General features: G+C 48.6%; 1 protein-coding gene across 2 annotated transcripts; it reads right to left on the minus strand.

Annotated features, from left to right (window-relative positions):
* Positions 1–10,577: 10,577 nt before the first annotated feature.
* On the minus strand, positions 10,578–25,198 carry ANHX (anomalous homeobox). Of its 2 annotated transcripts, XM_043557198.1 has the most exons (9): positions 24,635–25,198; positions 22,256–22,383; positions 20,045–20,168; positions 18,786–19,002; positions 18,207–18,327; positions 16,347–16,639; positions 13,310–13,457; positions 11,488–11,569; positions 10,578–11,223 (listed from the first exon to the last, which is right to left on the minus strand). In XM_043557198.1, the coding sequence occupies exons 1-9, from the start codon at positions 24,923–24,925 to the stop codon at positions 11,137–11,139; spliced, it is 1,491 nt and encodes a 496-aa protein (XP_043413133.1). In that variant the 5' UTR covers positions 24,926–25,198; the 3' UTR covers positions 10,578–11,136. The 2 variants fall into 2 exon arrangements, with proteins under 2 accessions (XP_043413133.1, XP_043413132.1); XM_043557197.1 differs by having other exon boundaries at positions 18,207–18,324; positions 22,256–25,042.
* Between the last annotated feature and the right edge of the window lie 321 nt (positions 25,199–25,519).

Below are 25,519 nucleotides of genomic sequence, written 5' to 3' on the forward strand. Positions count from 1 at the left end.
ATTATGTATTTTCCTAAACCAGTAGATTTTTACAATGGATGAGTAAATCATAATCTATTCAAGTTAAATTATTCAGGGTACGAGAGTGTCACAGGATGGGATACAGAAAGTGACAAAGAATCTAACTGCAATGAAATGTATGGAAAATCGCTACCTGTGATGAGGCAACCAGTGGTAAACTGAGTAAGTTTAGGAATGAATATAATCTGTAGACTAAAGGCAAAATGACCCATACATAAACCATGAAGTCTATATGATAAAGTTCTTTCCTAGGAGGGTAGTAGCTAACAATGCTAAAACAGCTATATAATCTAGAAGGGGGCAATGAATTCAATGACAGATGGGGCGGGGGGCTGGGTTTCTCACTATTGGAGAAGTTACAGATAAGCACCTGCAGAAGATTAGTGTCCAAGTAATATGTAGCCAATTGGAGACATCAGTCTGAACTCATCTTTACCTTAATATGGACACTGACAGTTCCACATAGAAGTTATCAACCTTCAAAATAAAATAACCAGTTATTTTACCAGCAACATGAGTTTCTTCGGAAAAAGCAGAGGAATTGCCGTTTGGGACGAGCAAATTATGGCAAAACATACACAAATCCAACAAGACAAAAAGAAAGGTCACCTTTTATTAGATTTTAGTATGAAATTAGGGTGGGTTGGGTTTTTTTAATTGTAATTCCAGTATAATTAATATATAGTGTTTTATTAGTTTCAGGTATACAACATGGTGATTCAATAATTCTATACATCACTTGGTATTCATCAGGATAGATGTACTCTTAAAGGGGAGGTATTTTTTTTTGAGAGTTGTTTTATTTGTTTTTTTTTAATTTTTTTTTCAACGTTTATTTATTTTTGGGACAGAGAGAGACAGAGCATGAACGGGGGAGGGGCAGAGAGAGAGGGAGACACAGAATCGGAAACAGGCTCCAGGCTCTGAGCCGTCAGCCCAGAGCCCGATGCGGGGCTCGAACTCACGGACCGCGAGATCGTGACCTGGCTGAAGTCGGACGCTTAACCGACTGCGCCACCCAGGCGCCCCTTTAGAGTTGTTTTAAACAACAGTTTACTGTAGAAGAATGACAGTTCAGGGTGGTGATAACTTCTTATTGGCCGCAAGTGCTGGTAGGTGCTGGGGCAGAGAGGGATCTTCCTTCTTTGTATAAAAGCAAGAGATGAGGGGTGCCTGGGTGGCTCAGTCGGTTAGACGTCCGACTTCGGCTCAGGTCATGATCTCGCGGTCTGTGAGTTCGAGCCCCACGTCGGGCTCTGTGCTGACAGCTCAGAGCCTGGAGCCTGTTTCAGATTCTGTGTCTCCCTCTCTCTCTGACCCTCCTCCATTCATGCTCTGTCTCTCTCTGTCTCAAAAATAAATAAATGTTAAAAAAAAAAAATTTAAAAGCAAGAGATGAAATTCCTATGTGAAAAATGTCCTCCCCCATGAAGATGTCTCCAATCTTCCTTCCTTCCACCGGTTATGCAGTCTGCAATGAGCACTTCCTGCAGGAAAACTCCCCCTTCAGGGTACCCCAACTACATCTAAATGAGGTTTCCCTTAAAGACATTCCATGCTCATGGATTGGAAGAACAAACATTGTTAAAATGTCTACCCTACCCAAAGCAATCTACACATTCAGTGCAATCCCTATCAATATATCACAGAGCTAGAACAAACAATCCCAAGATCTGTATGGAACCACAAAAGACCCCTAATAGCCAAAGCAACCTGGAAAAAAAGCAAAGCAAAGGTAGAGGCATCACAATTCCAGACTTCAAGTTATATTACAAAACAATAGTAATTAAAACACTATGGTACTGGCACCGCTGGGAAAATAAGTAAAATTATGCACCATAAGATGGCCAAGGGACTCACATAAGCTCTAGTCCCTAGCTTAGAGACTCCTCTTCCAGCTTCTTCCTGCCCCACTTGCCGCATGCCAAATTACTACTAATGCGGAATGTAGAAGTACCAGATGATAAATTGCCCCCCATGCTTGTGCTCAGGGCTCAGATGTCTGGAGAGGAATCTCCTCTGAGCCCTCTGGTGTAAAATAAAACTCCGATCCACCAAGATCTCAGAGTGCTGCTTGGTTTTTCCGCCAGCGATCCAGCCTGGTTCCATAACAGCACAAAAATAGACACCATAGATCAATAGAACAGAATAGAAAATCCAGAAAGGAACTCACAACTATACAGTCAATTAATCTTTGACAAAGCTGGAAATAATATCCAATGGGAGAAAGAATGTCTCTTCGACAAATGGTGTTGGAAAAACTATACAGCAACATGCAGAAGAACATGGACCATTTTCTTACACCATACACAAAAATAAATTCAAAATGGATGAGAGACCTAAATGTGAGACAGGAAAACTTCAAATCCTAGAAGAGAACACAGTAACTTGTTTGACATTGGCTAAAGTGACTTCTTTCTAGATATGTCTCCTGGGGCAAGGGAAACAAAAACAAAAATGAACTATTGGGACTTCATTAAAAAAAAAAAAGGAAAAAAAACCCCACAAACTTATGCACAGCAAAGGAAATAATCACAAAAACTAAAAGTCAATTTACAGAATGTACAGAATAGAAGATATTTGCAAATGACGTATCCGATAAAGACTTAGTATTCAAAATATATGAAGAATTTATAAAACTCACACCCAAAAAATGAATAATCCAACTTACAAATGGGCAGAAGACATGAATAGACATTTTTCTAAAGACATGTGGATGGCCAACAAACTCAGGAAAAGATGCTGGACATCACTCATCACCAGAGAAATGCAAATCCAAACTACAATGAGATACCACCTCACAGCTGTCAGAATGGCTAAAATCAACAACACAAGAAACAACAGGTGTTGGCAAGGATGGAGAAAAAGAGGACCCTCGTGCACTGTTAGTGGGAATGCAAACTGGTGCAACCACTCTGGAGAACAGTATGGAGTTTCTTCAAAAAGTTAAAAATAGAACTACCCCACACTCCAGCAATTCTAGTACTATTTGCCCGAAGACTACAAAACACTAATTCAAAGGCATACATAAACCCTGATGTTTATGGTAGCATTATCTATAATAGCCAAATTATGGAAACAGCCCAAGTGTCCATTGACTGATGAATGGTTGAAAAAGATGTGGTACAGATACAATAGAATATTGCTCAGCCATAAAAAAAAAAGAAAGAAAGAAAAGAAATCTCGCCATTTGCAATGACATGGATGGAACTAGAGTGTATTACGCTAAGTGAAACAAGTCAGTCAGAGAAAGACAACTACCATGTGATTTCACTCATATGTGGAATTTAAGAAACAAATGGGCAAAGGGAAAAAAGAGAGGTGAACCAAGAAGCAGACTCTTAACTATACAGAACAAACTGATGGTTACCAGAGGGGAAGTGAGTCGGGGCGATGGGTCAGATGGGTGATGGGGACTGGGGAGGACACTTGTGATGGGCACCAGATGTTGTACAGAAGTGTTGATCACTGTGTTGTACACCTGAAAGTAATATTACATTGTATGTTGACTAGATGGAATTCACATAAAAACTTTTTAAAAATAAAGAAAATAAATGAGGTTTCCTTTATTTTCATAAAATTTTTATAATCATATATAGGTTGGAGCACATGCATGTATTTCCTTGCATTGTTAGCTGAGCGTATTTAGGTCCCATATTGACGTTTTGAATACCATCCTCTAATAAAAGGTACCAGGGCTCTTTGAAGAAATGGCTGTTACTATGACTGAGATAGTAAATATAGGAGCCAGGATAATCCTTAAGTATCAGAAAGTAACGAAGTATCAACAATAAAAATTCCACAAAAATGGAATTATGTCAAAGGCATACAGGAGCCAATGGAAAGAGCTCTCAATAATCACAGCAGAAATCAACGGATCCACCAAACACTAGTCCTGGAGCATAACCCAGAGCCTAAAATAACTACCCACCTGTCCATACTGGTAAAAATAAATGATTACATAGGCTTTTTTAAGTGACTAGAAATCTCTGCTGAAGATTTCCAAACAATTCAGGTAGACACTCAGCCATCTATGACAGAGGTGGGACTAGCCTCCCTCTCCTCAAGTGTGGGCTCCGCATGGTGACTTCCTTTTAAAGAGGACACACAGTGGGGCGTCTGGGTGGCTCAGTAGGTTGGGCGTCCGACTTCGGCTCAGGTCACAATCTCACCATCGATGGGTTCAAGCCCCGCGTCAGGCTCAGTGCCGACAGCTCCGAGCCTGGAGCCTGCTTGGGATTCTGTGTCTCCCTCTCTCTCTGCCCCTCCCCTGCTTGCACTCTGTCTCTGTCTCAAAAATAAGTAAACATTAAAATTTTTTTTTTTAAAATAAAGAGGACACACAGTAAGGACATGGGACAAGAGGAACTTCAGTGGGGAAGCCTGACAAACACTACCTCAGCCACTGATCAGTTAATACCGTGATAGGCTGTCTTGAGAGCATGTTCCAGCCAACTGGAAACCTAGAGGAAGGGGTGATGTACTAGTAAAAATGCACATGAATAAAATAGACCCTAAAATAAGGAAAAACTGAAACTGACCAATTAGCATAGAAAAGCTTGCAGTGCTGCCTAGAAATCTCCCACCGGAAAATACCCCAGGGCCATATGGGTTCACAGTTCCCAGTGGACAGTTAACTGAGCATTAACAAATTCTCATTTTAATATCAAAGCCTGATATATATTTACATATTTCACCTAATGTAGGATGTCAATGTTCGCAATACAAACATTATTTTATGTGTAATTATAAATATGCTGCCACTTAACTTCTCAACAAAAGAAAACCATTTAACTGATGAGTTTACTTCCCTGACAGAAAGTTACATTTTTAATAAATTCTGGTTTGGGTATGCATAAATTTAAACTTCCATGTTTTCATACATCTAGTTTTCAAGTTGTCAATATATTTTTTTTCAACTGTGTCAACACTGAAACAACAAAAAGACCTTCATTCATGAGGGCAAGAACATGGGGACAGCTGGCCTTGGGGTGGCTGAGGGATTGGCCCATCACTCCAAGGACTTGCAGCCAAGATGGTCTGTGTTTCTCCTTTCTCTGTGCTGGAGCCTTCTGGCTGGATCCAGAAACAGCCACAGTCTGTGAAAAGTACTATGGTGTGTCATGATTATGAGCTGCCAAAGCTTTGATAAAAGGAAACATTTGGGGACATCTGAGTGCCTCAGTCAGTTAAGCCTCTGACTCTCTTTTTTTTTTTTAATTGTATTCATTTAGAGAAAGACAGAGAGACTGAGTGGGGCAGGCAGGGGCAAGGAGAGAGGGAGAGACAGAATCCCAAGCAGGCTCTGCACTGTCAGCGCAGAGTCCCATGCAGGGCTCAAATTCACGAAACACGAAATCATGACCTGAGCTGAAACCAAGAGTCAGACACTTAACCAACTAAGCCACTCAGGCATCCCAAGCGTCCGACTCTTGATTTCAGCTCAGGTCATGATCTCACGGTTCAAGGATTAAGCCCCCTGCTTAGGATTCTCTCTCTCCCTCTCTCTCTGCCCCTTCCCTGCTGCTCTAACATTTTTTTTAAAGGAACCATTTTGTATAATACATTGTGTGAATTACTACATGAGAAAGCACAGGTAAGCCACTGAGAAAGTCAGAAAGAGATTATGTTCACTATTGAAGATGAAATGTCTCTGGGGAAGCCATAGCAAATCTCTCTCCTATGCACTTTTGTTGTTGATTTATAAGAGTTCTTTATATATTCTGGATACTAAACCCATATCACATGTATGATTTGCAAATATTTTCTCCCATTCTGTAGGTTATCTTTTTTTTAAGTTTATTTATTTTGAGAGAAAGAGCATGTGTGGGAGAGACAGAATCCCAAGCAGGCTCCACAATGTCAGCGCAGAGCCCAACACGGGGCTTGAACCCAAGAACCACAAGATCATGACCTGAGCCAAAACCAAGAATCAGACTCTTAACTGACTGAGCCACCCAGGCACCCCTGTAGGTTATCTCTTTAGTTTCTTGATAGTGTCCTTTGATATTCATAAGTTCATAATTCTGATGAAATCCAATTTATTTTTTTCTGTAATTTCCTGTGTTTTTGGTATCATACCCAAGAAATTATTGCCCAATTCAATGTCACTGCCAATGGACACATGAAAATATGTGGGGAAAAACTGGACACTGACATGAGTTGGTGAGGATATGCAGAAATTAGAACTCTAATACATTGGTGATGATGACATAAAATATTGCAACCAATATAGAAAATAGTTTGGCAGTTTTCAAAAAGCTAAACATAGAATTAGCATACGATCTAGCAATACCATTCCTAGGAATGTACACACACACAAATGAACACAGGTATTCAATCCAAAATTTGTACATGAATGTTCAAAAAGCAGTATTCACAATGGTGAAAAGGTAAAAACAAAGCAAATGTCCATCAATAGCTGAATGGACAAACTGTGGTGCAGCAATAGAACAGAATAATAATCAGCCAGAGTGATCAAGGTATGAACCTTAAACACATTATACTAAGAGAAAAAAAGCTGAACACAAAAAGTCATACATTATAGGATTCCATTCATATAAAATATCCAGAAGAGGTAAAACCAGAGACAGAAAGTTAACTACTAGTTACCAGAGGTTAGATGGAAGGCGAGCTGGGAAGTAAGTGATTCATGGGTAGTCTCCTATTGGAGTGATGAACATGTTTTGGAACTAGACAGAGATGATGGTTGCACAATATTATGCATGTACCAAATTGCAACGAACTGTACACTTTTAAAAAGTTCATTTTATAATTCCACCTCATTTGAAAGCTAAGAAGCACATGCTGTTTGTTATACACAAAGGCTATTGAACACCACCCTGGGGCTCCCCATGGTTGGACTCCACGAAGTACGTTCACTCGGCATTATACTTTTACATTTTCATACTTGGTTGCATCAGAAAATGCCTCCACCTCACTTCTGTCCACATCTCTCCTGCTCTGGATGCTAAAGATTCCTTCTGGTTCCTACCTCGTCCCGCTGACCAAGATCTGGCTCCCCACAGAACCTCGGGGCTACACAGGCACACAGAAGGGAGGGGGATGTCTGTCTAAAACAAAAGGGGCTTTTGTATTTGGAGACCTGGGACTACAAGTGCTTTTGTCTACCCAGGTCACAGTGGGCACCCACACCCCTGGAGAGGTGCCCTCTTTGGCTCAGCATCCAGAGACAGGCCTCCATTCATCCTACCTTCAAAACTTCAGCACCTCGAATCCCAGAACGATTTCATCTCAGCTCTCCCTGGGTGGGCGATCCCACTACCACCCCAACTCCAGCAGTCAGGCAGGATATGGTCTTCTGCCTGAGCCACTCAGGTGGTGTGCTGGGAGACCCCACAGTGCCTTGGGCCAGTTGGGAGGTGACCACCAGCAGGGGCAGGGACACAGTTAATGGGTTGAACTGTGTTCTATAAAATGTCATATGTTGAAGCCCTAATCCTCAATACCCCTGAATGAGACCTGATATGGAAATAGGGTCTTCAGAGATAATGAAGTCAAGATGAAGTCATTTAGATCATACCTACTCCACTATGACGATGTTGGAATAAGCCAGAGAAACTGGACAGTGACTTCACACATGTGAAGACTGGAGCTCTGCTGTCGCAAACCAGAACCTGGAGAAAGCTCCCCTCGAGACTTCATGACCATGACATTAATCTCACTCTTCCAGCCTCTAGATCCATGAGGTAACAGATCTGGTACTCTAGGTCACCTAGTTTGTGCAGCTTTGTTACAGGAGACCCAAGAGACCAATGCAGGCACCCTCTGCTCTATCCAGCAGTCTCCAGACCATAGGGGGTGGGGGTTAAGGCAGGGCCCTTCACAGACCAAGGCCACTGCTAGGTGGTCACTTCTGACCCTGACTGGGAACTCTGGCCATAGCTTTCAACCTCATGGGGCCCATGGGACTATAAAGAAAAGGAGAGGCAAGGGAGTTGCCCTCCCCGGAGCTGGTCAGTGGAGCCCAGAAAGCCCAGGAATGGCCAGATCACATCCTCTCAGACCTCCTCTGGGCCCCTGTCAGCCATCGGCCATTTGGAATAGCCGCTATATCCCTTTTAATCTCAGTAGCAGTAGTGCCTCAGCAAGGCACAGAAAGAGGCCCCTTGGCCTGATCACAGTACCTCACCTATGTCTACTGGGCCCAGGTTGGCCCATAAACGGGGTGAGGGCAGAAATGACTGTGGGCCCCCCCCCCCACCGCAGAGGGGACTGGGATCAGCACACAAAGCAGGGAGGGGAGTGGTGGGCCTCGGAGTAGGGGCTGGGTGGTGGAATGCTCAGCAGAAGCCCCTCCGACAGGTGCCGAGCAGCCTCCATCCACATGAGCCACCTGACCACTGCACAGGTGGCCCTCCAAAGGAGCTGGAGTCTGTCAAGGGTCAGCTCCAGAGACTATAGTCCATTGCCCACAAAATGGACATGCTCCAGCTGGCTGAGTCAGTAGTGCTCTGAACTTTCAGTATTGAGCCCAGTATCTATAAAGGGTAGGACGAAGGAAGATACCTGGGAGGTCATCGCACAGCCCTTTGAGAAGGGTCTTGCCTCGGACTGTGACCACCTCACATAGTTACCGCCTTGTATCTCGGATAAGGCCAAGGCTGGGATGGGTCCAGAGCTCTGCATGTTTCCCAGGAAGGCCAAAGGGTAGTACCTCTCACAGCAGCCCAGGGTTAGTCCCTAACCCTCTAACCCTCACACTACAGTGTGTTTATCAACTGTGTTGACACTTTGTGCAGACTTTGAATGACTGAGGGCAGGATGAATTTGAACAGGGCACTTCCTAAGGTGACAGGTAATGCACAATGAGCTGTATCTCAGTGATTAAAACAAATCACTACTTGGGTGACTGGCACATGAAAAGGCTGAACAGTAAATCTTCATGAGCGTGCACTGTGTCAGTGAGGGAAGCTGGTAATGTGTTCATGAATTCTTAGAATTTACACCCATTAGAGAAATTCAGAAGTCAACAGAAAGCTTGATGAGAAACAGCATGTTTACATAGTTTTGAAGCACCACCCCCCAAAATATACAAAAACAGTAACTTTGTAGTGGAGAAGCCTGGCAGAAAACACCCTAATCGAGTGATCAAAATGAGCACCAACAATGATGGGACCATCAAAATTATGTGCCACCTGTAAGACATAAGTACCTGCTGTCACTTCTGGGATATTCCTTCCAAAAAGTCCTTCCCTGAATTACAGGGAAACATCAGACCTGGCCGTTTGGGGTGACGTGCTACAGAGTAACTGTCAGTCATAAAAGTCAAGGGAGGAACAGGGGCTGTTGCAGGCCAGGAAAAGATGCACTGAGTACACGCAGCATGTGCTATGTGATGGCTCTTTTGTAATTTGGGGCGTTGGTGGGATGACTGAGTGAACTTTAACGGGGTCTGGAAAAAGGTGGTAATGTATCAGTATTGATCTCCTTTTTGATGATTGCCTTATGGGAATGTAGAATTCTGTATGTAAAGGCGACACAGAAGTAGAGCAATGACCAGGCATCAGAAACGTTGGTGTTCCATTTGCAACTTTTTACAAGTTTGTGACTTGCACAATAAAGAAATCTTTGACAACTGAAAGACTGCTGGTTCTGGGAACACCGAATGCGAATGCGAGTGAATGTCCCCGAGTGGAAACATTACTACTACTGCTGCTGCTGCTGCCGCCGCCATTCGGTACGTGCTGTGTTGGCAATGAAGGTCTGCAGAGTCAAGGTGAGGGCAGGGAGCATAGGTGGTCTCAGCTCAGGTGCCTCCCTTTGGGAAGCCCTGGGTGTCTCATCATCAATGCATCACATATCCTGGGATATGCAACTACCCATGATTGCTCCTTATTTCTGTCTATCCTGTGAGGTGCCTGACAGCAAGAAATGGACTCTGCTCCCTGCTGTATCACACAAACTGCTCAGCACGTATCTGTCAACTGACACAATGGGAGAGGCAAGGACCAAGGACCTATCCCTGGAGGTGACAGTTATGAGTATCAACGTCACCCCTGCAAAGGAAGGTCACATGCATCAAGAGTCACATCACAGTCGGCCCCCCTGGGCCCGGTGTGCTTGAACATGGCAGCTTGTAGCACCGGGGAAATTCCTTTCTCCAACAAAAAATAGGTAAAGGGCAAAGGGACACTGTGACACTGTTTACAAAACAGAGACATTAGAAACAATCAGATCGACAGGGTACTAATTCATCAATCAATGCCCACTCATGCCATGAAGTGCCCATCAGGGACTGAAAGGGACAAGTGTCCAAGATGTAGTTAAGAGAGTAAAAGGGGGGGGGGTGCGCCTGGGTGGCTCAGTTGGTTGAGCGTCCTACTAGGCTCAGGTTGTGATCTCTCGGTTGATGAGTTCGAACCCCACGTCGGGCTCTGCGCTGACAGCTCCGAGCCTGGAGCCTGCTTGGGATTGTGTGTGTGTGTGTGTGTGTGTGTGTGTGTGTGTGTGTGTCTGCCCCTCCCCCACTCATGCTGTGTCTCAAAAATAAAATAAACATTAAAAAATTTTTTTGAAAAGAGTAAAAGGGGGAGTTCAGAACATTAAACTGTAATTTAATAGAACAGAACATTTGTTTTACAAACAAAATGATTTACAACCTCAGGGGGAAATGTACCGTCGCATCTTGCCTGAGCCATCCCAACCACATAACCCTCTGAAGAAGCCCCCCCAAGATATAGATACGTCAGAACACTGCCCATGCCCCACTAACCAACTTAACTGGGTAAAGTGTGGCCTCGTCATTACAGCAAAACATTCTCCTCTTGCTCTGGAAAGGCCTTCCCTGCCCAGAACCTGCCCAGGAGCTTGAGGTCACAATTTCTCGCTGCCTGAGTGAAACAGACCCCTCTAACTTCTGGGCTCAAGAGAATTCTCGAGTGCTTTGCTTCCTCCAATACAGTGAGTTTCCAGCCAACCAAACTATGAAACATGGCAGGGGGGTAACTGGCCCCCAATGCTTCTCACTGGAACCCCCTAAGGAACTCTGGGGTCCTTTTTTCAGTCGGAATAAAGCTCTGTAACGTGTGTTGAATGGCTGGATGTCCACATCTGCTCCCCAGGGCACTGGCTGGATACCCCAAAGGATATCTCTCAACCCAGGCTGCCCCCTGAAAGCTCAAGGAGCATCCGGGCTCCCCAGAAGGCATCGCTAGAGGCCTGGCCATCGGGCCACTGCACCTGGAAAGCCAACACAGCGTTACGCACAGAAGCACCTTCTGCCTGGCTCCACCTTCCCACCCAGGCACCCCTACCCTGGGACCCACCCTCTCTGGACTCAGTGGGAAACACTAGCCCATGGCACCCGGCTCCCATTCAATTGACTCCAGCCTTGAGGCATCCCCACCCCTCATTCCATCTGTCTGCTTTATTCACTCCAAAGGCATGACCTGAGAATCCAAGAATTCAAAGGGAAACCCATGGTACCTGGTAGTAGGGTCTCACCTGGCTGGAGGGCAAGGGCTGGCTCAGGTCCAGAGCAGACATAGGGCTGGAGAAAGAGGGGCCCGGAGCCAACTCCAGGGGGCTGGAAAAGAGACGATGTCAGGACAAGCTCTGAATCAATGGGGCGCCAGGTCACTACATGCCCTGACCGCTCTCTGCACATAAGCAGCCCTTCCAGGTGCTGGATGCTCTTCAGGAACACTGTCCTCTCATAGGGCCCTCCGGTGTGCAGGTGCCACAGAGGGTTGTGTGACACCTCAAGTAGGGGGCTTGGGTGAGCCAGAGAGCACTTCAGGGCAGGCTCACAGAGAAGGGCCGGCAAATGGAAACCCGAAGGAAGGGTCAAGAAGGGGCAGGCTTGGGGTGTGAAGGAGACAAGAGGCCATTAGGACCAGGCTGGGAGAGCAGGGAAGATAACGGGTGCAGCCACTGGGGACAACAGTCTGGTAGTTCCCTAAACTGGCAGACGCACACCTACACAGCCATTCTGTGTACACATCCCAGAGACGTGAAGGCAAACACGTATGTCCGGGAATGCTCAAAGCAACCCAACCCAGGGACTCAGCAGTGACTACAAACCGGTGATGAATCAAAAAACCATGGTCCAGCCACATCAAGGACCAGAACTCACAAATAAAGGGGAATGGATTGCTGATGCACACAGCAACAGGGGGAAAATCTCAAAGTACTCAAGGCGAGTGAAAGGCGCCAGACCCCTCGCCCCACCCAAATTTAAAATTTTAGATGTCGTTTACATGGAATTCTAGAAAATGCAGATAAAGAAAGCAGACCCAAGGTCCTGAGGGTGTCAGGGTTAGAAGCAGGCAGGAGTGCTCTGTACGGCTCAGCAGTTATAGCTTCGTGGTAGATACGTAAGTCGCACTCAGAAAACGACCATCTGTACCATCTAAACATGTTGCTTTAATGAATGCCACTTATGCCCCAGTGAATTTGCTTTTAAAGAAGGAATCAAAGTCATCAGATCAGAGCAATGATGGGCTGGGCCTTGGGAGTCCAAGGCTGATACAGCCAGTGGGGAGACCAAGCAAACCACAAAGGTACCCAGTGGGGGCATTTTCTCCATCACGGTTCCTGGTCACGAGTGAAAAAGTGAGTCCATCTGCATGGTCTGCATTTTCTCACCATCTGCTGTTTCAGCGAGAAAATCAGTGACTTAAAGAACTGCTCCGCTTCTTTCTCACACATCGCACTGTAGTTCTGCCCGTACTGGGCACCTGGCTTTCAGCTCCCAGACTGGGGAGACTGTGAACCCTGGGGACCTGGTCCTGGTGACCCCTATCATAGATCCACCAAAGGACCCCCAACGTCTCACACTCTTCCATCCCTCTTCTCTACCGCTAGATTCTCCTGGCCTGTTGTCCTGGGCCCCACGGCCAAAATCCACAGCACCTAGGCTGTTCATGGCTCTCCCAAGCACCTCTGAAACTACGGTTTGGAATATAAAATCCATCTTGATGCTGCTCAGAAACTCAGACAACCTCTGTCTAGGGAAAAGAAAATGCCCAAAAAGAGGCCGCTGGGGCCCAGGGTGATCTTAGAGAAGACACACACCGTGAGCACTGTCCACAACACAGACCTCATATCTGCTCTGATATTTCTCGGTGTTCTTTTGTCTCAGGGAAAAACTACCTTCTTCTTCTGGTAGATGCAGGGTGGGAAGAATGTATTTTTCTTCCAGAAACCCATAAGGAAAGGGCTCAATCTGCACATCTGAGGTCACAAGTCTGTATGTAAACCAGACAATACCTTACCCACGGCCGGAGAAAATGTTGCTTGAGCCCCATGGCTCTGCGTGCCTCACCTCTGGGTCAGGATGAATTCAGGAGGCTGTGGCGGGGGCTGTGTCACCTGGAAGCCGCCAGCCTGTTGTTCTTCTTGACCACCGCCAGTGCCCGGACCTTCCTCCAGGTACATGCTCTGCGGATTGCCAACAGGTGGGTCAGCGAATCCTACACAGAAACAAATTCCACAACCCAGTGCTGGGAGAAGAGAACACAGCCCACAAGCAGCACAATCAAGACCTCCATGGAGAGAAGCAGCATCCAACCTGGCAGGCCTCAAGCCTCAGCCTCCCTTGCTGAGGAAGGAACAGTCACGACTGTTGATCTCAATGGCCTTTTTAGGCTTCAGAAACAAAGACAAAGCCCAATTTTGCAGACTTCAATTTCTGCTTAATTAACCCAGACTTCGTGCCAGCCCCCAATGCCAAAGATTCAGCATCCAAATCTGCCCCCACACACCTCTGCTGCATGAGGACAGGGAATGGGCAGTCCACTTCTCAGTTTATCTCGTGCTGGTCCATCAAAGGCTGAGCCACCAGCCCTTAGCTATTTTCATTTTCACCTTTTACCTGAGATTTCACCATGATTTCAATGAGGTGCAAGGTGTCACGACCTTATCTGGCTCCTTCTCGCTACATTGAAGAGAGTATCTCCATGTATCATTCAAGATAAGCCATGGTGAATCTGATCAATTCTGGGTCAACAAACATTCTGGAGCAAAGGAAGGGAAGGAGGAAGGTTCGTGTCTTCCCTGAGTCTACCAGGTGGTAAACCTAGCATCAGAATCCCTGATCCCCGACTCAGAACAACAGGCCAGCCAGGCGGGGCTCACAGTCCTTTGTCTTGTCTGCCAGAGTGACGACCCAACCTGCCAGCCAGCTGCCCAGACAATCTCAAACCAAAGGAACTTTCCTGACAATTTGGTGTATGTATGATTTTACCTCCACTTTCCACTGTTTCCTCTTTTCTGTGGAACTTTAAAAGTATTCTGAGATACATTAAATACAGTTTAAGTGCTGATTTGAGCATTTCTGATTCAAACATAAAAGATCACTGGGTTAGATCTTCTTCCTCCAAGAGAAAAACAAGTAATAAGCAAAAAGCCCAGAACAAAGGGAGAGTCAGGGGAGGGATAATTAGTGGAAGGGAGATGTCCACAGTCTGCAGACCCAGGGCACAAGTACATCCTATGTTGGTAGGGCATCCGAAAGGAAGGTGGGGTATAGGTCAGGTCCTGAGAACCCTAAGGAGGTTGGAAGGGAGGGAGCAGTAAGGGAGAGCAGGGTAACATCCTGGTGCTCAGGCAGTCAGCAGGGAGGCTCACCAGTTCCTAGAGAACATCACCCCTCACATGTGCTGGACCTGGTGTGAAGACCAGCTCCCCTCGTCCCAGTGTGAAGTTGGCCTGTGACTGCCCCACTCCAGCCTTGTTGGTAAATTTGGACAGGCAAACGTAGGTCTCTGACAGTGGAGAAAAAAACATGGACAGCAAGAAATGAGGGACCGATATGATCAAACTGAAAAGCTGCCTACAGAGCAATGAGTCTCCAGGGCCTTTCCTCTTTCTGACCCTTCCTCCTTCCCTATCCAAGGAAGGGCCAGAATCCACAGCCCCAATATTCCTGCCTTCAGACAACAAAACATATTTTTGAAACTTCTATTGAGAATACTCAGAAAAATCAAAGACACTGCATCTATAAAAAGTAATAGAATGCACGAAGAAGGGAAAATTCAAATAAAAAAAGAGCCTGGAATTCTCTTAACGCCTACCTGTCAAAATGGAATACTGAAAGACAGAGTTTAACACCTCCAAAGCACATACGATGCAAAAGAAAAGAAATGCAAGAAAAAAGGTAAACATTTGGGAGACTGGTCCAGGATTTCCAACATCAGAATAAGATTTGTGCTCTAAAGAGAACTGAGAATGTGGAGGGGATAAATTATCAAAGAACATTGTCCAAAAAATAGCCAAACCTTAAAGAAGACATTATCTTCTCTAAATTGAAAGGCTTAACAGATAAGTGAATTAAAAAGACTCACACCTAAGACCATCATTGTGAAATTTCAGAACACCCAGACTTAAAAAACAAAACTCCAAGAAAGGAACGATACGTTGCAAAGAAGAAAATAAAATGAAATCACCAACGTCAGATGCTAAAAACAATGATATAAATATATCTGTAAATATCTAAGGGAGGAGGAATATTTAAACTCAAAACTCCTTCCCTGACAAACTGTTAATCAAATGTGAAGGCAGGTTAAAGACAATTTCACAACATGTAAGGACTCAGAAAATTTATCTTGCAAGTACCCTTTCTTGCCCAGTTAATTGAAGACGTTCTCAAACATAACAAAGAAGTCAAGGAAGAAAGAACAAGACCTGCAATTCAGGAAACACCGATGCAAACCCCAAGGAGACAATGAGAGGAGCACTCGGGATGGTGACCCCACACCAGGTCTAGGGAAACGTCACTGGGATGGAAACAGGAAGGAGGGCTCCAGCCATAAGTCTTCAGAGGAGACACTCGGAAAGCTGGAAGAAGTTAAGAATGTGATAAAAACAGGTAATGTAAGAAAAAAGAAAGGGAATTACAAACTCCAGGAAATATGGATGTACCCATAGAAGACTAAGAAATTTAGGTGACAGGCAAATTGATGGTGCCAATATCTTCCTTACAAGGTGAGATGTCACAAGATGCTTTTGTATTTGGTAGACTACACAATATGTAAATACATACTCTTTAGATAACAACTAAGAAGAAACTAAAGAAGTGATATTTCAATCATGAGATGCTGTAGGAGGTCCAATAAGCTCGACCATCTGCTGTTGCAGCAAGCGCTGACAGGTAAGTTAGGTGGACTAGAATGGGGAATGCAGGGTGGCAGATGTCTAATTGGTTTTAACTCTTTCCTCACTGTCTTACTATTAGTCATATGCACATTTTATTTTGCAAACTAGAAAAGTAGGAGAGTATTGGCCCTTCCCACAACCCCTCAAATGAGACCCAAGTACTTGTGGCATCTTGTGCAGAAGAGTGTGGCCTGGAATGGACCCACCTGTGGAGCTGGGCTCACCCAGAGCAGTAACGGACACAGCCACAGCTGCATCTGCAGGGCGCATCATGAAGTCCAACCCAGGCCCGTGAACCAGATGCCCGGTCTGGAAGGAAACTTCCCTGGAGGACGCCAGTGCAAGAGACATCAGCCATGACTCAGGGGCAGCCAGAGAAGGGTCTAGCATGTCACTGCCAGCAGCCAGAGGACAGACGCCAGGGCCTGGGCAGATGGCAGGGAGAGTGACAGGATCATGGCCAGGCCCCTCCTGGTACATCTCACCACCCTGCAGAGACCTGGGGAAGACAGCAAACACCATCCCTTGGAGGGCAGAGACTCCCAGGAGGAGACTCCAGCCTAGTTTGGGAATCCAGGTTCCCGACTCGACCCAGCCACTGATGGCTGTGAGGCCCACCACGTCCCTAATTACACTGCCTTCACTGTTCTACATGTAGCTGCTAGGGTTCTAGAACACTTAAAAAATACTATGACTGCAGCACCTGGGTGGATCAGTCCTTTGGTTGTCCGACCCTATATTTCAGCTCAGGTCAGGATCCCAGGGTCATGGGATCCAGCCCAGCGTTGGGCTCCGTGCTGAGCGTGGAGCCTGCTTGGGATTCTCAATGTCTCTTGACACCTGGGTGGCTCAGTCAGTTAACCATCTGACTTCAGCTCAGGTCACGATTTCGTGATTCGTTGAGTTCGAACCCTGCATCTAAACTGTCAGCGAGGAGCCTGCTTCCTGCTTGGGATCCTGTCTCCCTCTCTCTCTGCCCCTCCCCCACATTCTATCTCTCTCCCCGCCTCCCTCTCTCTCTCTCTCTCTGTCACTCACTGACTCATTCTCCTCCTTCCCCCATCCCTCTCCCTACCCTCACTCTCTCTAAAAAACAAACAAACAAACAAACATTACTGGAAACCTAAGATACATTAGCAGTTTCTTCAAAAGGAACTTCAATAAAGCACTATTCCACAATGATGAAAGCAAGATATGATTAGGAAGAACCTAACAGTTGAGTGGATAATGATGGTTGACCTTACAGGAATTACCGGGCAGCAGTCGATAACAATCAGACTCCATGCGGCACACTCACTGTGTCTAAGATGGTACTCCTGGGTTTATGTTACCACTCCCCCCAACCCACCCCATAATCTCTGCAATAACCTGCAAGGCATGCCCTCTCCATTTCGCAGATGAGAAAAGCACGGCACTGAGAGGTCACAGGAACCTGCCTAAGTTCACACACCTGGGCAGGGCCAGCCTGCATGTGAAGGGCCAGGCACAGACAGTGTCATGAGAGATGCTGATGTCACGTGGGAAATGGAAAGTGTCCACATCTCGATGGTTACACAAGATGGGACCTGGCCCCTCGCTCAGAACTAGTCCTGCTGATGGCTGGCACTTTCCTTATGCTTACATCAGGTTCACGCATCGTCCCAGGTGAGGGAGAGTGCTTGGACAGTGCCTAGTACACAGGAGGAACTCAAGAAATGTTAGCTGTTACTGACTCAATGAAATGCAAACAGTACAAAAATACTAGAAATAAAATGAAACAAGAGCTAGGGTTCACCTTTAGGAATAAGTCTGCATGTTTTTCTTTCCAAATCCGTTTTCCTCATTCTCCAATACATACTTGAAGTCAGGCTGGAGCCCGGCTCCAGGGCGCAAGTGTGGGGTCCCTGACATGCATGGCTTCCTTAACCAGTGGCTCTCCCATACCAGAATGGCAGAATCTCTGCAGTCACTGACCTGGTCCCATTGCTGGCCCCAGGATTCACATGCCTGCTCCAGGCCTGGTCACCCACCCAGGATGGGGAAACTCGATAGGGTGACGGTCCCATGGTCCCATGGGATGGCAGTACCTGGGAGGCAATGGCTTTGGCATAGTCTCATCTCCAGAAAAGTCCGGGGCCAGGGCCAGCGACTCCCATGGCCCTTGGGCGGTCTCTCTGGATTGTGCAGGCCCATTTTCCTCCTGTCCTGCTGAAAGCCAATCAGACAGGAAGGAGACTTGCTGATGCTCCCAGTCCCAGCCTCCTTCCCAGCAGGTTAAGAGCAGCCCTACTGGCTGATAAAAAGGGGTCAACCACTGACTCAATACAATATCCTTTGTCCCTTAAATGTCTTTTGTCTGAAACCAATCCATAATTACAAACCCATGAACCCCTACATCATGGTGGCTGGCTCACTTCCCAAGTCTTCTCGACTCCTGGCTCTGGACGCACCATAATCTCTAAATGCAAAACACCTGTGGCAGGCCCCACTTAGGGGCATCCTGACCCTCACCCTCAGGGATCTCACTAACCACAAGGTGACGTCGTCAAAGTGCAGACTGGGAGTGAAGGTGCTGTCCCTATAACCAGAGTGAACCTAACTAGGCTTAGCCCTAAACAAAGGGTGCCCCCAACCACGAGGAAGGGGGGAGCCCTGGAACCACTCACCTGGCCACTGAGGCCTGTCCACACACCCAGAGCCAAGGTGGGGGTGGTCTGAGGGCTGGGGGCGGTCCGGACCCCTCTCCCTCACACTGGGGTCCTCTACTGTGTCCTCCGGCGCTGGCTCCAGGCGCTGGAGAAGGGCCCTCTGGCGCCGCCGGTAATTGGCAAACCAGTTGTACACTTGCTCTACGGTCAGGCTCGTCTCCAAGGCCAGGTTCTCCTGCCCCAAAACAGCACAACCTCTAGGCCCTCCACCGTCCCCGGAGCAGCGGCGTGCACAAGGGCGACCCGACAACGCTTTCACCGAGGCGGCGAGCCGGAGCCCGGCCTCACTCTCGGAGAGCGGCAGCAGAGAAGCTGAGCCGCCTCAGAGCAGGAGGCCCGAGCCAGGCCATCTGCGCCGCCAGCACGTCCGGCAGCCCGGCCTCGTTCACCGCTGGCGCCGCAACGGCGGCCCCGCCAACGATAACCCAGAAACGCGGAGGGCTTGGACAAGGCCTGCCGGGCCGGAGCCTTTCGAAGCAGGGGGCAGCGACGGCCCGCGACCAACGCCTGTGACCCAGGACCCCGCAGAGCAACTCTTCTTGCGGCCACCGCTCGGCGCTCGGGAGAACCCAGTCTACGCGGCCGGCGCGGTGATCACTGGGAGAGCACTACTGATTGGACAGGTAACATGGTGGGTGGAGCAAGCACCAGGAGTGCCCCTTTGATTGGACAAGCTCTAGAAGGGGCGGGGAGGAAGTAGGTGGAGCTAACACGGGAGCGCCCTGCCGATTGGACAGAGCAGAGAAGTGGGCGGAGAGAACAGGCCGGGATTTCGGAGCACCGGGAAACTCCCACTGGTCGTATCTCGCCTCTTTACCCCTAGCAACCTCACCCCACTCCACTCCGTCCCTCCAGTTTCCCGGGGCTACGTTGAGGATGGCGCCCTGCTGGCCCTGAGCTCCGCAAATACCTGCCTCCCTCAGGCTGGAAGCTCCACGACGGCAGTGGGGATATGATGACCCCACGTTTGAAAACTAGACCCTCCACGAGTGTAGGCTGGATGGTCACGAGCTGCCAGCCAATGAGCTCCCGTCTCCAGGAAAGTTCTGAGAGAGGCTGAAGCCCCCAGCATCCTGGCAGACGGGCCACTGGGGAGGTCCGGAGGAGGGGAGGGTAAAGGTGTGAGTCATCTAAGGGTGGTGGCGTCGCCTAAGGTCGGGGGGGGGGGGGGTAGGCTAAATGGGGGGCTGTCGAGTCTCGATCTCCTGGGTTCTTACCCGCTCGGCCTTGCTGGGGTTGGTGCTCACGCTCGAGGCAAAGTCGTGCAGCTTCCGGCGAACCTCTCTGGGAAAGTTTCGGCTCTTCAGGCCATCAGGGCAGAGGGAGAGGGGTGGTGGGTTTCTGGATAAAGACAGTGAAGTGGTGGTTACAGACACCCCTTCCCCTGGATGCACCTCGTGTGCTCGCAAACACTGCACCCCCAGACATCCTCTCCTCTCACTGGCTGCTCCTCCTCTCTAAGCTGCAGAGTCCCAAGCGTCCATCCCCTGAAGAAGGGAGGGGCCCACATTTCACGGCACAACCTCAGAGGGGTGTCACCAGGGTTTCCACTACCGCTCACTGAGATGCCACAGCTGACTGAAAGTGGATGATGAAGATATTGAGGTGGGCTATGCTACTCTTTACGGTGTATATACACGAGTTTTTCCAAAAGGAAAAAGTGATATATAAACAAATACTACCTGTAGGGAACACCCAAAGTACCCAAACACCAAATGAACAAATCACCATGGATGTCAAAAATGCATCCCACACATACCACATCCCAAATGGAGCTCGATCCTTTGCTCTCGGATCTTCCCCCAGTTCTGTGCATCTCAGTGAGAAACCATCATGTTCCAGTCAATCAGACCAAGAGCCCTGGAGTCCAGCTTTATTCTCTTTACCTCCTCCAACACATCTCACTCGTCAGCAAATCCTCCGAAATCTGCCCTGACACAACCCTTTCTACAATCACTCCCAAAGATTCCCAAGAACCTCTTGCCCCTGCTCCTGTACTAACCACCTTTAGGAGACCCTGCCACACTTAGGTAGCGTACCAACCATGATGGCTGTAACCCCAATATCATCCCCTCCTTACACATCTAGGGATTGCTGTCCCAGAGCTCAGGCCTCCAAGCCAAGGCTTAGGTGAGCCTGCCTGCAACCTCCAACCCACAGCAAAGAACAAAGGCAGGATAGTCCTCTACTAAGCGCATTCCCTGTCTAGTACTCCCCACTCTGACTATGGAATCCACAGTGTTTCCTCATCCACCACCCATTGTCCATACCCAACATCAGCCCAGGAGAGTAGGGCCCAAGCATTACCCCCAGCACCTCCAATAGCACCCAGCAATCAGGGGCCCCTTCCAAATACTGCATACTGATCCCCAAATCATTTACTTCATTGCACTGGACTCTGGCAGGCCATTAGCACCTATATGGAGGGACATGACTGCTTTCCTGAAGACCCCAAGGCTGATTAACTGCTGGGTTTTGAGGGCATATCTCACTCTTTTGTGGGCACTGGGAAAATAATTCTCTCTGATCCAGAAGGAATCCATCTCTTCTTCCAGTAACCAGGCCAGTAACCAGGCCCTGTGGGACAGGAACCCCCTGTCACTTGGGCTGGCAGGAGCTCAGAGCGAGATCTGCAGCTCCTCCTGGTCAGAGAGGAACACGCAAGATGAAGAACAAAGGCTGTGCAGCCTCAGTGTCTCTCCTGGAAGCCTAGCTTTGCATCTCTCTCATGTGTAACCCTGGGCAAGTTGCTGACCTTTCTGTGCCTCAGTTTCCTCATCTGTGAATGGTGATGACAGTAATAATAATAATAATTAGCACTTGTAATGTTTACTTGGTGCTGAGGATGGGCCCAGCATCTCTCACGTGCCAGGCAATCTTCTAAGCACCACACGTATCTCCTCTAATGCTTGCATCACTCTCCTCTTTATTCTCCTTAAAATGTCCTGCAGCCCTAAGGGATGGCACTGAGATCCAGGCCATGGCACCTGCAGAGCCTGTCTGCGAGAATCAGATGACCTAAGACACAGGTGCTGGAAATTTCCCAAGGGAGAAGAGGAGGAGAGGAAGCCAGTAAGGTCAGGGTGCCCACCTGCTGCCCCCTTCTCTGCAGAGCCCTCACCAGAAGGCAGCGTCTCCTGCCGCAACTAGAACTCTCTGCCTGGGTCCTGGAAAAGGCTCCCGCTCCTTACCCCGCAAGCATAAATGGGAATGCACCCCTCCCCCAGCTGCGCAGGTAGGTGGAGAGTGTGGCTCAGTGTGGGGCACAATGGCTGACGTAGAGCCTATGATCTTTTGACTACTACCGCTTCTTCTGACTTCTGCATTTATCTCCCCGCCTCTATTTCACCTCGGCCCCCCTGAGGTTTTAGAAGGCACAGCCCTCGGGAGTCCTAGGGAATAAGCACAAAGATAGACCAGCAGTATACCTCTTTCTGCAGCGGAACTTCTGCACTGGGGTCAGCACAGCCACGCCCAGCCGCTTCATGACCAGATGGTAGTGAATGTCGTTCCAGAGCTGGACCAGCTCCTGGCTGCCACCGGGCACACGGCAACCCTGCCGAGAAAAGCCTGCTGAGACCTGGCTGCCCTCGCCCTGCCTGGAGCACTGCCATCTGACCCGACCTGATCCCTGAGAAGAGCTGCCTGTTGATGTGCCAAGCAATGAGGGCATGAACCCAGCACTCCAATCACCAGCAGGCTCTGTCCCTGGTGGCCCAGCCAGCCATTCAGGTCATTTCAGCCCTTCGACCCTCCCACACAGCACATGAGGTGAACACAGCTCTCAGTCACTGCTTACAGATGAAGAGCAGGAAGCAAGGAGAACACAAATGACTGGCCTGGGGCCACACAACACGCAAGAGGCAGAGCCACAGTTAGAACCACATGGGGATTCCAAGGCTGGACCCACATCTTGCATGAAAGACCTTTCTCTCCCACCCAGCAGAGCTGGCCCCTCCGGTGCCGAGCGAGTGCATTCTGAGTCAAGTGGGATGAAGTCCTGGTCTGTGCCCCGTGACAGCTCACTAACCCAGTGGGACTTGATCACATAACCCGACTCTGGAAGTGGCCAAGGATACCTGCGGTTGGCCTCCCCCAGAACCCAGCTGCTGTAGTCAGTGTGTGGGGTTCTTGCATTTAACTCCAACGTCCTCAGGACCATCTTGGCAAGGGAGGTGCTGACAATCATTTAGCTTTCTCTCCACGGCATCAGAAAAGCCCATTTTTCTGGGCTGTGACTTTCACTGGCCGAGGGCACAGCCGTCCAGGAATGTATACGGGAAACTTGCTACCTGCAGGATGTGCCCCTGGGCAGGAAACATCCTTTCTTGGTGTGGTGTCCCCATCCTCTCTCTCAGGTCTCAGATATACGTCACCTTCTCAGAGACATTTCTGGACCATCCAGACTGTGTTTATAATCCCTCTATTGGGAGTTTTTCACTACTGGTGTCACTGACACATTTCACCATTGAGTGCCTTAACAGACATTATTACAACTCTGTGTTTTCCCTTGTTTGTTTACCGGATCCATTTTGACAGATTTGGAAAAACTTAGCCCCTCTTACTTACAGGTGTTATGTTCTGCGCCGTGGATCCTGTAACAAGCAGAACCAAGGCAGCCCCTCTCTTATGGGGCCTGCAGTGCAGCAAGGGAAGGCAGACAAAATGAATACCAACAAATAATTCTTCTAATTAGGAACTGATGAAGGAGCTATAGGGTGAACAAGATTCTCCACTGGAGAATAAAGTGGGCACTGCTTAGACAGGGTGACATCTACAGCAGAAACCAGAGAAGAAGAAAGACACCAGGCACACAAAGAGCCAGGCTCCGGCCTCTGGCACAGGCGAGAACACATGCAAAGGTCCTGAGACACAGAAAGATCTCAAGAGTTGTAGGGACAGCAGGAAGCAGCGTGGCTACATGAAGGAAGCAGGGGGAGAGTCCAAAAGAGAGACTAAAAAGCAGGCAATCTCAGATGGCAGGCTCCTGAGCCACCTGCAGACTCATGCAGACCACGGCCCATCTGCAGTTTTCAAACTCCCTGTGGCTGCTACAGGAACAAATCAAGGGGACAGGAGGGGACATTAGGGGAGCAACCAGGAGGACCCCACACAGCCTGTGGCAGAAGGAGTGGAAACGGAAAGAACTGGAAAGAAGTGAGGATTTCCAAGGTAAACTCAGCATGAACCAGGCATGAACTGTATCTGGGGGTCAAAGAGGGAAAAGGATGCCTCCAAATCCCTCACATGAAGCCCTTCGAGCCAGATGTACTTTGGAATTCAGAATGTCTCAGATTTTAGGGAGTAACACAGGCATATGCTCCGTAATATGCACCACCCCAGTGTCGTCTGGGGCAGGCAGCACGTTAGAATCAAACATACCGGTATTTAGGCAGCGGAATGCACCACGGTCACATTAAGTGGCTACAGACCATAAATGGCTTCACCTCGGTGCAGGTCAGGTCACATCAATGCCAAATGAGTCAGCATCCAAGTATCACCAGAGGAGTGACAACGATACTTTCGGTTTGCGTTCTCGACAGCAGACCTGTGGCTCAAGGACCGAAAGCCTGGCTCTGTTTGACCGTCTCACCACCTGGGAGCCCCGCTCCCCGAGCCAGGGCCACCACTCAGAATGGATCTCATAAAGGGACAGTGTTGCCTCAGATTGCAAGGTAGCTAGAATCTGTGAAGCAGAGTGGACCATCCTGGCTCCGTTTATAAAAAAATCTCCCCACATCTCCGTTGTGTTCGGGACGGTGGTGGCCACTGAACCTGTCTGCGCCCCCCTCACAGATCCGTCCTACCTCCAGCACCCGGCAGGCAGCCTGGTGCTGCTCTTGCTGGGCCAGCACCCGGGCACACACGAAGGCCACGTCCGCATTGTCCAAGAGGTGCAGGCGGAGCTGACTGTCCAACACGGCTGTGACCAAGGGCTGCACCTGGGCGGGGTCATCCTGGAGGTCTCGGCACAGCCTGCCTGCAAGAGTCACCAGCTCCGCCAGGGGTGGCCCAGCGCCCCCACTCTCCCTCAGCAGCTTCAGGAAGCTCTGCATCCCACGTTGGGTCAGCCCCTCTGCGAACAACACAACAGTCATCACGATGGCCACATGCCGGCTGCACCTCAATCCTCAACTCTGCGAGGCCCCTCTAGCCACAGGCATTTTTAACATGGTTGTGAGAGCTCCCCAGGGGAAGGCAGAGAGGGGTGTCAGATGCCGGCTAGTTTCCTTTCTTTAGTCCTTTGCTGTGCACTAGGTACTGTCACTGCGATGGCGCATCTCATGCCCGCGAACCTTTTGTCTGTGTCCCGTCCACAGGCCCCACCCTGGTCTTCTCCTATCTCCTCCTCTCTGTGTCCCCCACATTCTTCATTTTCTTTTGAATTTTATTTTAGAGAGGGAGGGAGAGAGACCACATGTATGAGCACGGGAAAGGGGCAGAGAGAGAGAATCCCAAGCAGGCTCCACACTCAGCACAGAGCCCGACACAGGGCTGGATCCCACAATCCCGGGATCATGACCTGAAGTCAGACACTCAACCGACTGAGCCCCCGAGGTGCCCCTGCCCCACTTTCTTATACACACAAGGTAATGGTGGGGTTTTTTCTCCCCTCCATTTCTGACCTCAATCAGGGCACGGACCATGCGTGTTGGGGTCATTAGAGTTCCCCAGTATCTGTGCAATGGATG

Source organism: Prionailurus bengalensis, chromosome D3 (assembly GCF_016509475.1).
Source record: "Prionailurus bengalensis isolate Pbe53 chromosome D3, Fcat_Pben_1.1_paternal_pri, whole genome shotgun sequence".
In the NCBI taxonomy this organism is placed as follows: domain Eukaryota; kingdom Metazoa; phylum Chordata; class Mammalia; order Carnivora; family Felidae; genus Prionailurus; species Prionailurus bengalensis.